This window comes from Entelurus aequoreus, linkage group LG27 (assembly GCF_033978785.1).
Source record: "Entelurus aequoreus isolate RoL-2023_Sb linkage group LG27, RoL_Eaeq_v1.1, whole genome shotgun sequence".
NCBI lineage: Eukaryota > Metazoa > Chordata > Actinopteri > Syngnathiformes > Syngnathidae > Entelurus > Entelurus aequoreus.
In genome coordinates this window covers 28,953,654-28,971,939 of record NC_084757.1, presented here as the reverse complement: position 1 = coordinate 28,971,939, position 18,286 = coordinate 28,953,654, and the positions used below count along the sequence as shown (strand labels likewise).

General features: G+C 37.8%; 1 protein-coding gene across 1 annotated transcript in view; it reads left to right on the top strand.

The window, feature by feature from the left end:
* Window positions 1–18,286, top strand: part of LOC133644665 (voltage-dependent R-type calcium channel subunit alpha-1E-like) — a 495,634-nt gene that overhangs the window by 75,299 nt on the left and 402,049 nt on the right. Inside the window, exon 2 of the mRNA XM_062039342.1 lies at window positions 10,538–10,807. Within this exon, the coding sequence (XP_061895326.1) occupies window positions 10,538–10,807 (270 nt within the window). The remainder of the gene's footprint in view (window positions 1–10,537; window positions 10,808–18,286) is intronic.

Sequence of the window (18,286 nt, the reverse complement as noted above, 5' to 3'; positions counted from 1 at the left end):
TTGTACAACGTCAGGGTGACCATATGCTCAACTCTTACACGCTTGGCAATCTTCTCCCTAATGCATTCAGGTGAAAGGTGAAAATAGGCAGAAATTCCACTACACAGGATAAAACCAAGGACAGTCATTTGTATAAAACATTTAACTATAAAGAGAATTAATACATAAAAGAAAAGAAAATAGACTAAAATCACACAACTCTCATGCTGGTTTAAAAGCTGAAGAGTAAAAATTTGCTTTAAAAGGCCTACTGAAATGAGATTTTCTTATTTAAACGGGGATAGCAGATCCATTCTATGTGTCATACTTGATCATTTCGCGATATTGCCATATTTTTGCTGAAAGGATTTAGTAGAGAACATCGACGATAAAGTTCGCAACTTTTGGTCGCTGATAAAAAAGCCTTGCCTGTACCGGAAGTAGCGTGACGTCACAGGTTGTGGAGCTCCTCACATCTGCACATTGTTTACAATCATGGCCGCAAGCAGCGAGAGCGATTCGGACCGAGAAAGCGACGATTACCCCAATAATTTGAGCGAGGATGAAAGATTCGTGGATGAGGAAAGTGAGAGTGAAGGACTAGAGGGCAGTGAAAGCAATTCAGATAGGGAAGATGCTGTGAGAGTACCGTTCACCTCCATAAAGTTCATACAGCACATATATTTCCCCAAAGTTACGTACGTGACATGCACATAGCGGCACGCACGTACGGACAAGCGATCAAATGTTTGGAAGCCGCAGCTGCGTACTCACGGTAGCGCGTGTCCAACTCAAAGTCCTCCTGGTAAGAGTCTCTGTTGTCCCATCTCCACAAGCCTGCACAGCCAACTCAAAGTCCTCCTGGTAAGAGTCTCTGTTGTCCCAGTTCTCCACAGGTCAATGGTAAAGCTTGACTGTCATCGTTCGGGAATGTAAACAATGAAACACCGGCTACGACATAGCCGCTACGTGTTTGTGTTGCTGCAGCCTGCCGCTAATACACCGCTTCCCACCTACAGCTTTCTTCTTTGCTGTCTTCATTGTTCATTAAACAAATTGCAAAAGATTCACCAACACAGATGTCCAGAATACTGTGGAATTTTGTGATGAAAACAGACGACTTAATAGCTGGCCACAATGCTGTCCCAAAATGTCCGCTACAATCCGTGACGTCACGCGCAAACGTCATCATACCGAGACGTTTACAGCAGGATATTTTGCGGGAAATTTAAAATTGCACTTTACTAATCTAACCCGGCCGTATTGGCATGTGTTGCAATGTTAAGATTTCATAATTGATATATAAACTATCAGACTGTGTGGTCGGTAGTAGTGGGTTTCAGTAGGCCTTTAAGACAGGCATGGGCGATTATTTTTCCTCTGGGGGGCCAATGTGTCATGGGGCCGGTATATCTATTTTTAGGAACACTAATTCAAAACCTCACAATAATGTCTGAATGCTAAAAACTTTATGACAGACCGCCTTAAAAAACGATTTACAATATTAACTATAAACGATAAAACACTGAATATTGACCACATATGAACGTCACACCCCCTCTCGATCGACATATTTTACAATCTAGCGAAACGCAACAAAAATGCAACAAACACAGCGAAACATGAACGTGAAGGGTAAAAAAACCCCACCTACAATCTGATATATCTGATATGTCACTAAGCTTTAGAACTTTGTTGTAAAAATGTCCTTCCACGTCTGTCCCTGACACCCGCATTTCAGGCTTACACTCTGGAAACACTGTGGAAACGCTCCCCACCCACACTGCTTGGCGCCTCGTCTGAACTGCTGTGCCTTAGATTACCATTGTAACTAATTAGATTACCATAGTAACTAGTATATCATGCAAAAGATGCAGATTCTAACCATTGAAATACTTTGCATACTTCAAGACTTAAGGTCATATGAAAACATCACTGCACATCATAATGGCAGCTACAGATTCCATCTTAAAGATCTAAAAAAAATATTTGGGAATGTCTGGCGGGCCAGATTGAAAAGCTTAACGGGGCTGCATGTGGCCCCCGGGCCTTAATTTGCCCAGATCTGCTTTAAGACGTGATTTAAAACTCATTAAAGAGGGAGCAGTCCGAATAGCAAGAGGGATATCGTTCCAAAGTTTTGGAGCCACAGCAGAAAATGCACGATCCCCTTTGGATTTTAAACGGGTTTTTGGGACGACAGGAAGAAACTGATCAGCTGACTTCAGAGACCTTGTTTACAGTACAGGCCAAAAGTTTGGACACACCTTCTCATTCAATGTGTTTTCTTTATTTTCGTGACTATTTACATTGTAGATTGCCACTGAAGGCATCAAAACTATGAATGAACACGTGGAGTTATGTACTTAACAAAAAAAAGGTGAAATAACTGAAAACATGTTTTATATTCCAGTTTCTTCAAAATAGCCACCCTTTGCTCTGATTACTGCTTTGCACAGTCTTGGCATTTTCTCGATGAGCTTCAGGAGGTAGTCACCAGAAGTGGTTTTCACTTCGCAGGTGTGCCTTATCAGGGTTTATGAGTGGAATTTCTTGCTTTATCAATGGGGTTGGGACCATCAGTTGTGTTGGGAATGAGAAGGTGTGTCCAAACTTTTGGCCTATACCAGGGGTCGGCAACCCAAAATGTTGAAAGAGCCATATTGGAGCAAAAATACAAAAACAAATCTGTCTGGAGCCGCAACAAATTAGAAGCCATATTACATACAGATAGTGTGTCATGAGATATACATTGAATTGAGATGACTTAAAGGAAACTAAATGAGCTCAAATATAGCTACAAATGAGGCATAATGATGCAATATGTACATATAGCTAGGCTAAATAGCATGTTAGCATCGATTAGCTTGCAGTCATGCAGTGACCAAATATGTCTGATTAGCACTCCACACAAGTCAATAACATCAGCAAAACTCACCTTTGTGTATTCACGCACAACGTTAACAGTTTGGTGGACAAAATGAGACAGAAAAAGAAGTGGCATAAAACACGTCCTAGGAAGTCGGAGAAAGTTATACATGGAAACAAACTAAAGGTGAGTTCAAGGACCGCCAAAATTAGTAGGACAAAACGGTGCTCGCCAAATACTCGAATCAGTGAAGCATGTTTAATACAAACAGTGTGCTTTATAACAATTAGGGAGGTTTGTGTCATGTGTGTCCTCCCACAGAAACCATACTAAAACAAAAAAAAAAAGGTTTTTTTCCCCCTCATCTTTTTCCATTTTTCATACATTTTTGAAAAAGCTCCAGAGAGCCACTAGGGCGGCGCTAAAGAGCCTGCCGACCCCTGGCCTACACTGTATGTTGTGGCACTAATCCGATACGATATTTGAAACAAACAATACCATTCTAAAATAACTCTAAAATGAACTGGGAGCCAGTGAATGGATGCTAATATGAGGGTAATGTGCTCGTTTTTTGTGTGCCAGTTCAAAGGCGAGCAGCAGCATTTTGGACTAGCTGCAATCGAGCGATTGAGGTCTGGTTCATTCCTGGTTCAAGCCACAATATGCAGCTAAGAAGCTGCAAGTCCTGGCTCGGAGCTTTTCTTTCCCAGAAAGTATCCATTATCCTTACAGCCTAATCATGTTTGCCTAATTACCATAATTCCCACTTCACCTTTAGACCAAAAAATGCTGTGAGTGCTTCACTCATTTTCTGCTGGACAAGAGGACCATGTAGTGCTATCGTTTAATGTCATTTCAACAGCTGTAAGCTGGGGAACCGGTGATGGAAAACAAGTCTTTTTGTATGAATCATGTATTTTTAGTGTTTGCGCACAAATGAGTAAGAGGCCACACACACACACACACACACACACACACACACACAGAAACCATTGATCCGTGTCCTCACATGTTAGGTAGACCACAATGAAATGTTTTAAATTTAGAAAAAAATCATAATATCACCCCTTTAATGCGCCTTACAATCCGGTGCGCCTTTTGTATGAAAAAAAAAACCCTGACTAGACCTGCTCATCGGCAGTGCGCCTTATAATCCGGTGCACCCTATGGTCCGGAAAATATGGTTATGTAGCTCCGACTAGAGGTGGGTAGAGTAACCAATTGTACTCAAGTAAGAGTACTGTTACTTTAGAGATATATTACTCAAGTAAAAGTAAGGAGTAGTCACCCAAATATTTACTTGACTAAAAGTAAAAAAGTATGTTGTGAAAAAACTACTCAAGTACTGAGTAACTGATGAGTAACCTGTTTGTTTAATGATGACGGCAACAAATAATGCACAAAAACATAAAAATAGCAATGAGCAAATTCAGAGCCAGGAATATCTCTTAAGCAACTAAAACAATAATATATATTAAATAATACATTAAAATAAAAAAAATTAAGGCAAATTGAGCCACAATAACTTAACAGCACCATAGGCTCAGTAGGCAGAGATTACAAAGGAAAATAACAAGTTAGCCGTTATGCAAACCATAAACTGATAGGTGTGGGCTTCACCTGATAACACACTATGCACTTCTGATTGGTGTTTGTATGCATGCGTGAGTGTGTGCGTGTGTGTGGGTGTGTGTGTGTGTGTGTGTCTTTGTCTGTCTGTCTATGAGGCTGCAGTGTGTTAATAAATGTCCCCACACTATGTACATTTGACAGTGATTCATAGCAGGGAAGCTAACATCAGCCTACGATGACAGCCAAAATATCTACTAACGTTACTTACCGCCATGTGCTTCCTCAAATTTGACGTTGAGTTCATGTAAGCTGAAATGTCCACTTGTTTGGGGAGTCACATATGACAACGCATTACATAACTGTTTTTTGGTTGTCTGAAGCGTGAACAACGATTTTATGTGAGGCCGGGGGCGTTTGCGTTCGTTCGTTGTCTCTGCCATTGTTGTCGTTGTTTGCCGCTGAAACTTTATGTGCAGTTAATCATGTGACCGCCTGGCTCTGATTGATTGGTGAAACGGAGTGAAACATCACCAGTGACTGCATTTGATTGGTGAAACGCAGGCATGCGATAGATCCTACTTTGAAGGTCTGTCTGACAAACCAAAACAAACAAAGCGTGCAATAACAGATCGATAAAAATCAGTAGCGAGTAGCGAGCTGAATGTAGATGTGTAAGTTACCCATGTCTTGGGCACTAATACACCCCCATACCATTCGATGCTGGCTTTTGAACTTTGCGCCTAAAACAATCCTGATGGTTCTAATCCACAGTTTCCAAAAACAATTTGAAATGTGGACTTGTCAGACCACAGAACACTTTTACACTTTGCATCAGTCCATCTTAGATGAGCTCGGACCCAGCGTTTCTGGGTGTTGTTGATAAATGGCTTTCACTTTGCATAGTAGAGTTTTAACTTGCACTTAAAGATGTAGCGACAAACTGTAGTTACTGACAGTGGTTTTCGGAAGTGTTCCTGAGCCCATGTGGTGATATCATTTACACACTGATGTCGCTTTTTGGTGCAGTACTGCCTGAGGGATCGAAGGTCCGTAATATCATCGCTTACGTGCAGGGATTTCTCCAGATTCCTTGAACCTTTTGATGATATTACGGACCGTAGATGGTGAAATCCCTAAATTCCTTGCAATAGCTCATTGAGAAATGTTCTTAAATGCCTACTGAAATGAAATGTTCTTATTTAAACGGGGATAGCAGATCCATTCTATGTGTCATACTTGATCATTTCGCGATATTGCCATGTTTTTGCTGAAAGGATTTAGTAGAGACGATAAAGTTCCCAACTTTTGGTCGCTGATAAAAAAAGCCTTGCCTGTACCGGAAGTAGCGTGACGTCACAGGTTGTAGAGCTCATCACATCTGCACATTGTTTACAATCATGGCCGCCAGCAGCGTGAGCGATTCGGACCGAGAAAGCGACAATTACCCCATTAATTTGAGCGAGGATGAAAGATACGTGGATGAGGGAAGTGAGAGTGAAGGACTAGAGGGCAGTGGAAGCGATTCAGATAGGGAAGATGCTGTGAGAGGCGGGTGGGACCTGGTATTCAGCTGGGAATGACTAAAACAGTAAATAAACACAAGACATATATATACTCTATTAGCCACAACACAACCAGGCTTATATTTAATATGCCACAAATTAATCCCACATAACAAACACCTCCCCCCTCCCGTCCATATAACCCACCAATACAAATCAAACACCTGCACAACACACTCAATCCCACAGCCCAAAGTACCGTTCACCTCCGTAAAGTTCATACAGCACATATATTTCCCCAAAGTTGCGTACATGACATGCACATAGCGGCACGCACGTGCGGGCAAGCGATCAAATGTTTGGAAGCCAAAGCTGCGTACTCACGGTAGCGCGTCTGCTATCCAACTCAAAGTCCTCCTGGTTGTGTTGCTGCAGCCATCCGCCAATACATCGATCCCACCTACAGCTTTCTTCTTTGCTGTCTTCATTGTTCATTAAACAAATTGCAAAAGATTCACCAACACAGATGTCCAGAATACTGTGGAATTTTGCGATGAAAACAGACGACTTAATAGCTGGCCACAACGGTGTCCCAATATGTCCGCACAATCCGTGACGTCACGCGCAAACGTCATCATACCGAGACGTTTTCAGCAGGATATTTCGCGGGAAATTTAAAATTGCACTTTACTAATCTAACCCGGCCGTATTGGCATGTGTTGCAACGTTAAGATTTCATCATTGATATATAAACTATCAGACTGCGTGGTCGGTAGTAGTGGCTTTCAGTAGGCCTTTAAACTGTGTTACAATTTGCTCATACATTTGTTCACAAAGTGGTGACCCTCGCCCCATCCTTGTCTGTGAATGACTGAGCATTTCATGAAAGCTGCTTTTATACCCAATCATGGCACCCACCTGTTCCCAATCAGCCTGTTCACCTGCGGGATGTTCCAAATAAGTGTTTGATGAGCATTCCTCAACTTGCTCAGTGTTTTTTGCCACTTGTGCCAGCTTTTTTGAAACATGTTGCAGGCATCAAATTCCAAATGAACTAATATTTGCAAAAAATAACAACGTTTTCCAGTTTGAATGTTAAGTATCTTGTCTTTGCAGTCTATTCAATTGAATATAAGTTTTAAATGATTTGCAAATCGTTGTATTTTGTTTTTATTGACGATTTACACAACGTGCCAACTTCACTAGTTTTGGGTTTTGTAATTAAGAGTAATTTACTGTAAGCAAAAACAGTTATCAACTGTACAATTAACGGATTCAACATCAACATGCAGTACTGTCCTATACATCGTGACTGTATTTCTTTTTTACAGTGAATTCCTACCAAAGCTGCTAGTATTTTACTGTAAATTGTGCAGATTTTTTTTTACAGTACACTATAATGACCAACATTAACATATAGTAGAGCAGTAGGCCTAAATATTCATTAAAAACAAGGCAGAAGTTTTATTTAAGTAGTATATTTCATATTTTGGCCACTGTAACTTTACACACATTTTGAACAGTGAATATTTAAGTGATTAAGTGATTATTTGGCATGCCATCGATGGAGCCCGCTTAACACAGTTTGAGAACCATTGCTATAGAGTAGGGATGTTAAAGTGGTTTTCATTGAGGGCTACATGGCAGTCATCAGAGGGCCGCTTGTAACAGCGAATAATGTATGAATTTGCCTCTGGATTTAATTATTAATTACATACATATATTTGTAAGTAGACTGTCTATTTTACAGTAAAAACTTTATATTTACAAAATGTTACTGTGAAATAGTGTTTTTTTTAAATTTCTTACAACATTTTACGGTAAATATAAAAACAGTACAACTGTTTTGTTTTTTACGGAAAAAGCTGGCAGCTTAATTGCCAGAACTTTCCTATTAATTTTACATTAGTTTTTAAAACATTATATTGTTAATGGAAATACAGCACACGTTCCTTTTTTAATTCTGGCAACTTAGCTGCCAGTTTTTCTACCGTAAAAACAATCGTTTTTCCATTTACAGTAATACGCCGTTAAAAACAAGATTTTAGTGTTTTTCAATTTACAGTAATATGCTGTAAAGAACACCATACAATTTTTTGTCATTTTTTTTAATTTGATGGGTAGTTTGCTGTAAAGTCATAAGTCAAGCAGATATTAAAGTATTTACTTTTATTTAGACAAAAAAATCATGATAATATACTGTAATATTTGTTGCAATAATGGATACTATTAAAGTTTAAAAGACATGCAATTTCAAGCAGTATATATATTTTTTCTGTCCAAAACTAAATATTAAAAAAAAAATATATATATCCATCCATTTTCTACCGCTTGTCCCTTTCGGGGTCGGTGCTCGAGCCTATACCAGCTGCATTCAGGCGGAAGGCGGGGTACACCCTGGACAAGTCGCCACCTCATCGCAGGGCCAACACAGACAGACAGACAACATTCACACTCACATTCACACACTAGGGCCAATTTAGTGTTGCCAATCAACCTATCCCCAGGTGCATGTCTTTGGAGGTGGGAGGGGCCTATCCCCAGGTGCATGTCTTTGGAGGTGGGAGGGGCCTATCCCCAGGTGCATGTCTTTGGAGGTGGGAGGAAACCGGAGTACCCGGAGGGAACCCACGCAGTCACGGGGGGAACATGCAAACTCCACACAGAAAGATCTCGACCCCGGGATTGAACTCAGGACTTTCGTATTGTGAGGCACACGCACTAACATGCACTGTAACAAGTCGTTACTCACTATTTACTATTTTATTTATATATATATATATATATATTTTATATATATATATATGTATATATATATATATTTTATATATATATATATATATATATATATATGTATATATATGTATATATATATATATATATATATATATATATATATATATATATATATATATATATATATATATATACTATTTTATATATATATATATATATATATATATATATATATATATATATATATATATATATATATACTATTTTTTATATATATATACATATATATATATATATATATATATATATATATATATATATATATATATATATATATATATATATATATATATATATATATATATATATATATATATATATATATATACACTACCGTTCAAAAGTTTGGGGTCACCCAAACAATTTTGTGGAATAGCCTTCATTTCTAAGAACAACAATAGACTGTCGAGTTTCAGATGAAAGTTCTCTTTTTCTGGCCATTTTGAGCGTTTAATTGACCCCACAAATGTGATGCTCCAGAAACTCAATCTGCTCAAAGGAAGGTCAGTTTTGTAGCTTCTGTAACGAGCTAAACTGTTTTCAGATGTGTGAACATAATTGCACAAGGGTTTTCTAATCATCAATTAGCCTTCTGAGCCAATGAGCAAACACATTGTACCATTGGAACACTGGAGTGATAGTTGCTGGAAATGGGCCTCTATACACCTATGTAGATATTGCACCAAAAACCAGACATTTGCAGCTAGGATAGTCATTTACCACATTAGCAATGTATAGAGTGTATTTCTTTAAAGTTAAGACTAGTTTAAAGTTATCTTCATTGAAAAGTACAGTGCCTCTCTTTAAAAAATAAGGACATTTCAATGTGACCCCAAACTTTTGAACGGTAGTGTATATGTTATATATATATATATATATATATATATATATATATATATATATATATATATATATATATATATATATATATATATATATATATATATATATATATATATATATATATATATATATATAAAATATATATATAAATAAAATACATATATAAAATATAGTAAAAAAAAAAAAAATTAAGTATTTTAATGACAGATATTTCTAGGTGTTTGCGGGCCGGACACAATTATGTCGCGGGCTCGATATGGCCCCAGGGCCTTGAGTTTGACACCTCATGCATCTTATAATTAAACGCATATATTTGTTTAAATAACAGCTATTATCTTTTTTTCTGCTGCGTTCAATGTAGCACATTTTAACAGATAATTAATTTAAATACACGCTTTTAGGGTTTGTGTAGTCCTCCTCGCGTTTTTAGACGTTATTATTCAAATCCATATCTTATTTGACAGTATGTTTCATGCAGTGCGGGCAGGCGGGGTCCAGTTCGCATGAAGACACTGCAATGATTTTTGTGCGTGGGGAAAAAAAAAAAAAAGGGAGCGTGGCTTCCTTTCTTCCCTCCCACCATGACACGCTGCGTTTTAGGGTCTCTTGTTTTGGGGGGGAAGTTCATTTCCCTTCCATTTGCGCAAGATGATGGGATTCATGTCAACTTGATGTCTTCCATTTGCGCCTGGTCTTTGAACGCATCTTTTTATAGGAGGAGTTTGTTTTGATTACGCAGCGGGCGCAACAGGGGCGAGAAGCCTGTTGCGTTTGCGGACCTAACACTAAAAAAAAAAAAAGAAGACGTTTTGAAGCATGTTTCTGAATAAGTGAAACTAATGATGGACTGAAAGAGTGTTCACGGAGAACCACGTAGCGCAGCACCGCGCCCTTTTTTTTTTTTTGTGGGAAGAATACACTTTCATTTTTCTCACTCCCTCTTCTCTCCTTTGTTGATTTTTTTTTGGATCAACAGAATGGCCCGCTTCGGAGACGACGTTCCGGGCTTGTTAGGCGCGGGCGACGGCGGCTCGGAGCGCAACAGGAGTCGCGATGGAGCGGCCGGGTCCACGGGTGGCGTGTCCCCCGCCGCCTTCAAGCAGACCAAAGCGCAGCGCGCCCGCACCATGGCCTTGTACAACCCCATCCCGGTCCGGGAGAACTGCTTCACCGTCAACAGGTCCCTCTTCATCCTGGGGGAGGACAACGTGGTGCGCAAGTACGCCAAGAAAATCACAGAGTGGCCATATCCTTTTCTTCCATGCTTTTTTGCAAGAGAATATAAGACAACACATTGAGAGTATAGATAGCAACGCTACAATTCAGCACCACGGACAGCAAATGTAATCACAAGTACGGCCACTTTATTAGGTACACCAGCTCAAATTAAGGCCCGGGTCCGTTAAGTTTTTCAATCTGGCCCGCCGGACATTCCCAAATATTTTTTTTTTTTAGATCTTTTAAAATGGAAACTGTAGCTGCCATTAGTGATGTTTTCATATGACCGCAAGTCTTGAACTATGCAAAGTATTTCAATGGCTAGAATCTGCGCTTTTGCATGGTATTCTAGTTACTATGGCAGGGGTCACCAACGCGGTGCCCGCGGGCACCAGGTAGCCCGTAAGGACAAGATGAGTAGCCCGCTGGCCTGTTCTAAAAATAGCTCAAATAGCAGCACTTACCAGTGAGCTGCCTCTATTTTTTAAATTGTATTTATTTACCAGCAAGCTGGTCTCGCTTCGCCCGACATTTTTAATTCTAAGAGAGACAAAACTCAAATAGAATTTGAAAATCCAAGAAAATATTTGAAAGACTTGGTCTTCACTTGTTTAAATAAGTTCATTATTTGTTTTACTTTGCTTCTTATAACTTTCAGAAAGACAATTTTAGAAAAAAAATACAACCTTAAAAATGGTTTTAGGATTTTTAAACACATATACCTTTTTACCTTTTAAATTCCTTCCTCTTCTTTCCTGACAATTCTGACAATGTTCAAGTAATTTTTTTTATTTTTTATTATTGTAAAGAATAATAAATACATTTTAATTTAATTCTTCATTTTAGCTTCTGTTTTTTCGACAAAGAATATTTGTGAAATATTTCTTCAAACTTATTATAATTAAAATTCAAAAAAAATATTCTGGCAAATCTAGAAAATCTGTAGAATCAAATTATAATCTTATTTCAAAGTCTTTTGAATTTCTTTTAAAATTTTTGTTCTGGAAAATCTAGAAGAAATAATGATTTGTCTTTGTTAGAAATATACCTTGGTCCAATTTGTTATATATTCTAACAAAGTGTAGATTGGATTTTAACCTATTTAAAACATGTCATCAAAATTCTAAAATTAATCTTAATCAGAAAAAATTACTAATGATGTTCCATAAATTCTTTTTTTTTATTTTTTCAAAAAGATTCGAATTAGCTAGTTTTTCTCTTCTTTTTTTCGGTTGAATTTTGAATTTTAAAGAGTCAAAATTGAAGATAAACAATGTTTCAAAATTGAATTGTCATTTTTTTCGTGTTTTCTCCTCTTTTAAACCGTTCAATTAAGTGTAAATATAATTAATTATTAATAATAACATAGAGTTAAAGGTAAATTGAGCAAATTGGCCATTTCTGGCAATTTATTTAAGTGTGTATCAAACTGGTAGCCCTTCGCATTAATCAGTACCCAAGAAGTAGCTCTTGGTTTCAAAAAGGTTGGTGACCCCTGTACTATGGTAATCTAATGAGTTACTAGGGCAGAACCCTAGGGGTTCGGTGAGTCAGGCTCAGGGGTTCGGCGGAGGTCAAGACACACCCGACACATCGTGTGAATAAAAACTTCTCCATATCGGCGTGTTACGGATACGGCAACAGCTGATGTGTAATTTGTTGTGAGTTCATGCACTGTGTTGGTTTTGTTGTTTGAACAAGGTGATGTTCATGCACGGTTCATTTTGTGCACCAGTAAAAAAACATGGTAACACTTTAGTATGGGGAACTTATTCACCATTAATTAGTTGCTTATTAACATGCAAATTAGTAACATATTGGCTCTTAACTAGTCATTATTAAGTACTTATTAATGCCTTATTCAACATGGCCTTATTATAACCCTAACCCTATAACCGTGGCCCTAACCCTCTAACCCAGGGGTGTCCAAAGTGTGGCCCGCAGGTCATTTTTTAACGGCCTCACGGCACATTTTAAAAATACTATTGAAACAAATTAAAAACATAAAAAGTGGTATAAAAGAGCAGACAGGTGAAATATAACAAGAAATTGTTGCAATGTTTACTCTAATAACACAAAGCTGCCATGCAGGCTTTTTCTTTCTTTAGAAAATAATAATGAATCAAAATCAATGTCATTATGAATTATTGACCTATTAAAGGCTCCAATTATCCATCCATCCATCCATTTTCTACCGCTTATTCCCTTCGGGGTCGCGGGAGGCGCTGGAGCCTATCTCAGCTACAATCGGGCGGAAGGCGGGGTACACCCTGGACAAGTCGCCACCTCATTATGCTCCAATTATGTCACATTAAATATTCCACTTTGAGATATTTTTGGGGAAAATGTTGCATATTTTGTGTTTGCCATACAAAAAACTGAGCTGTTATTTTTTTTTAAAAGGCCTAAAATGAACAAACAAAAAACATAAACAACAATAAAATGTATGATTGACGGATAGATCTGAAGTTGATCTCGAGATTATTGTGTTCAAAGTAAACAGTAAAAAACATTGAAATTAATTTTTTAACACTTTAATGATTTTAGTGTGATTTGTTTTTAAGTGTCAATTGCTTAAAAAATAATAATGAATAAAAATCAACGATGTTATGAGTTATTGACCTTTTTAAGGCTCCAATTATTATATAATCTCGAATATTCCACTTAAAAATTTTATTGGGTGAAAATATTGCATATTTTGTATTTTTTCCATTAAAAAAATGGGTTTTCTTTGACAAAAAGAGCATACAACTTTAATCTTTAAAAACGTTATATTGACAGATAGACCTAATGTTGATCTAGAGATTTAAAACTTGAATAATAATAAAAATAATAATACTGAATAATGACACTTTTTTTTATATTTTTTGGACCAAAACCCTGTGGGGTCCCCGGGATCAAGCTTGAGTGGAGGCCTAAATGTATATTTTTTATACATATATTGTATTGGTTTTTTAAATAAAAAATATCAAAATGGCCCCTGCTTGCTTTGATTTTTCAGTGTGCGGCCCTCAGTGGAAAAAGTTTGGACACCCCTGCTCTAACCCTAACCCTAACCAAATAACTCTAAATTAATTCTTTGTTACTTAGAATATGTTCCCCTAGTGTCCAAAAAACTCTAAATGAAGTCTTTGTTACTTAGAATATGTTCCCCATACTAAAGTGTTACCAAAACATATAACTTTGTCTTGAATTTGAAAAAAAAAGCATTTTATTTTTCACTAAAGAAGGGTTCGGTGAATGCGCATATGAAACTGGTAGGGTTTGGCACCTCCAACAAGGTTAAGAACCACTGTACTAGGGTAATCTAAGGCACATCAGTTCAGACGAGGCACCAAGCAGTGTGGGTGGGGAACGTTTCCACAGAGTGTTGGAGATTTTTACAAGAAAGTTTTAAAGCTTAGTGATGCATCAGATTTTTTATCAGGTTTTTGTACCCTTTGCGTCCATATTTCGCTGTGTTTGTTGCATTTTTGTTGCGTTTCGCTAGATTGTAAAATATGTCGATCGAGAGGGGGTGTGACGTTCATATGTTGTCAATATTCAGTGTTTTATCGTTCATAGTTAATATGGTAAATCCCACATTTTTTATTTTCATGTACATTCTGGGTGTGTCATTCAGTAAAAAAAATTAAAAAATTCCATTCCGTTTTTTAAGGTGGTCTGTCATAACGTTTTGAGCATTCAATCAGACATTATTGTGAGGTTTTGTATTAGTGTCCCTAAAAATCAGATGTACCGGCCCCCAGACACATTTTTTTCTCAAAATTCAGCGCCCTGAGTCAAAATAATTGCCCAGGCCTGCTTTACACTGTCCTAGGTCAGGGGTCGGCAACCCGCGGCTCTAAAGCCGCATGTGGCTCTTTAGCGCCGCCCTAGTGGCTCTCTGAAGCTTTTTCAAAAATGTATGAAAAATGGAAAAAGATGAGGGGGAAAAAAAACTTTTTTTTTTGTTTTAGTATGGTTTCTGTGGGAGGACACACATGACACAAACCTCCCTAATTGTTATAAAGCACACTGTTTGTATTAAACATGCTTCACTGATTCGAGTATATGGCGAGCACCGTTTTGTCCTACTAATTTTGGCGGTCCTTGAACTCACCTTTAGTTTGTTTCCATGTATAACTTTCTCCGACTTCCTAGGACGTGTTTTATGCCACTTCTTTTTCTGTCTCATTTTGTCCACCAAACTGTTAACGTTGTGCGTGAATACACAAAGGTGAGTTTTGTTGATGTTATTGACTTGTGTGGAGTGCTAATCAGACATATTTGGTCACTGCATGACTGCAAGCTAATCGATGCTAACATGCTATTTAGCCTAGCTATATTTACATATTGCATCATTATGCCTCATTTGTAGCTATATTTGAGCTCATTTAGTTTCCTTTAAGTCATCTCAATTCAATGTATATCTCATGACACACTATCTGTATGTAATATGGCTTCTAATTTGTTGCGGCTCCAGACAGATTTGTTTTTGTATTTTTGCTCCAATATGGCTCTTTCAACATTTTGGGTTGCCGACCCCTGTCCTAGGTATTAATATAACAAAGTGTTTGTTATTGTTGTTGTGGTTAGCAGCGTGATGAGGAAACTGGAAACAAGTGATCTTAAGGGCTCCTCAGCCCCCGTTCATAATGTGAAGCATGTGCAATTAGTACATTAAACGCCCCTTATTGTGACTTTTCAATAATGTTATGACAGTAATACGTATCCCTAGAGAGGTTGTGGGCACCACAAGTGGGAGAAATATACTATCTCGCTCACTCGTCTGTTCCACTTTTGAGAAAAGAGGTGCTTTGGAAGAAACAATTCCTCATGATACCACCTCTGACCGCCCCCCAGCCTTTTAGTGATTTGGCTCCCGGAACACTTTAGTCGACTATCCCAGGCGTAAATCTTTTGCACATATTGCATATATATGACATCGATCAATCTGTGATGTAACACTTGACTATGTGGCTGCTTCTTCTTTTTAGATTAGCCATATCAAAGTTAAGGACAGCGGGCCAGATCCGGCCCGTGAATGAATTATCTATGGCCCCCGGGATGATATTTGATTAGTATTAGATCCGGCCCGCAGGCCACTGCCGCCTGCTGCTGTTTTGCACGCACCAATACTCCATCAGTGTTGGCACTAGGAATTTTCAAAATTGGATCATCAAGTCATAAAAATGAGGTCCCACAGTACATTTTTGGGGTCCCACTTTTTTGTAACCGTTTGGAAAACAAATGATAAATGTATACATTATCCTGTCATATCTCACATTCTATATTGTGTTTTGGAAAAAGGTTGCCACAGTCATAGTAGATCACCCGCAACAGGCCCACACATTTTTTTGTATGCGCATGATATTTAGCACATGGTATTTAGGATCTTAGTAGATCAGGCCCTATGTCAAAATAAAAATAAAAATTTAACTGTACAATATTATTCTACTGAAAAACGGAAAAAAAACTGTTGTTTTTTCAAAGCTTACTAATAAGGGTCAATATGTTATGGTTAACTGAGGAAGGTGACGGCAACTGACACCAGGGAGCAGTATAGCTTTATGTATTTATTATATATATATATAGACCAGGATTGTCAAACGTATGGCCCGCGGGCCGGATCAGGCCCGCGAACAGGTTTTATTCGGCCCGCGGGATGAGTTTGCTAAGTATAAAAATTAGCCAACATTTTTGAATGAAAGAAACCACTGTTCTAAATGTGTCCACAAGATGTTACAATAGCAATTATTTGTATCTTTGTAGATGATGCTACATATGTAAACAAAAATAAACCACATGATGTTAGTACATCAGTCGAGGAAAATGAGCAAACTACACAACCTACTGTAATTTGATTTTGATATTATTTTTTTTATCTTGATAGATTGAAAATTAACGCCAATGAGTTGACTGATGAATTTTATCACATAATTTATTCAGAAAGTATAAATAACGACACATAAAGATGCAACACTATGAACCGCAACATGTAAGTGTAAAATAAAACCCAACACCATTATGATTTGTACATTTTCAGAATGTGCTTGTTCTATTTTTAAACAAAGAAAACAATCTGAAGTTGTCTTTACTTTTAAGTTATCATGCTGTGATTTTACCAGTCCGGCCCACTTGGGAGTAGATTTTTTCTCCATGTGGCCCCCGATCTAAAATGAGTTTGACACCCCTGATATAGACCATATATATAATAATAAACAAACAATGCTAAATATACTAACTAAGGAAATGAAGTGTGACAAAATCCAAGAGTGTACGTTACTTGATTCATTAAAAAATAATAATACAAAAGAAAAGACATTTTTATGCATATGTAAATTTATTCAAAACATTCATTCCTTCATGGATCTAAACTTTACCGCTGCCGGTATTTGTTTCTATATTTTAATTATAATATTTTCAGAATGTGTTTGTTCTATTTTTGGCCAAAGTAAGACAAAGATAACAATCTGAAGTTGTCTTTATTTTTTAGTTTTAACGCCATGATTTTAATAGTAAGGCCCGCGTGTGCACAGATTTTCCTCCATGCGGCCCCTGAGCTAAAAGGAGTTTGACACCCCTGTTTTAGATACTGAAGGGAGCCACTTTATTATTCCATCGGTGACCAAATGCTAATGTGCATAGGCTCTGTTTGTTTGTGTCACTGGTGCAGCTCACCAGGTGTCCGAGCCAGGTGTGGCTCTTCTCTTCTATTGTTCTCTTCAATTGAGCAGCCTTGTGAAGAACTGGATGGCCAACTGCTGGCTTGAAAAAAAACAAACAAACATTGTGCTGTTATTGTCATCCATTGTTGTTTCATCTTGGTTCATTCATTCATCGAAGTTAATAGAAAGAGGGTTGGGATGCATTCCAATCAAAAGGCAAAAAAAGGTCTAGTATTTTGTAAATGGCTGTATATTAAAACGTTCTGAGTGCCGTAGGGACAGGAAGGGATGCAAGCAAACTAACGTGCAAGTTAATGCGCCGTCCAGGAGCGAGTGTCCTATTACAGTCCTTCTAATGAGCTCTGCTGTGCATGATTAATGGACATTACAAAGAATTATATGTAATGATACCCGATCACTGCGTCATATACCATTGCAACAAGTCGTGACTCACTGTTTTATAGCATTTGTAGATACAGTTAAGGAAGGCTCGATGCTCAATGTGCTCTTGTGACTGTGAATCAAGTTAGCTGCAGGGAAATAATCAAATGACATCAAATAAAATCACTTCATAATCTTTACTACTCGCTAGTGTTGCCATATCTGAGTTATTGTGTGGAAATATGGGGAAATAACTACAAATGTGTTAAAGTTAAAGTACCAATGATTGTCACACACATACTAGGTGTGGCAAAATTATTCTCTCCATTTGACCCATCACCCTTGATCACCCCCTGGGATGTGAGGGGAGTAGTGAGCAGCAGCGGTGGTCGCGCCCGGGAATCATTTTTGGTAGAGATGTCCGATAATGGCTTTTTTGCCGATATCCCGATATTGTCCAACTCTTGATTACTGAT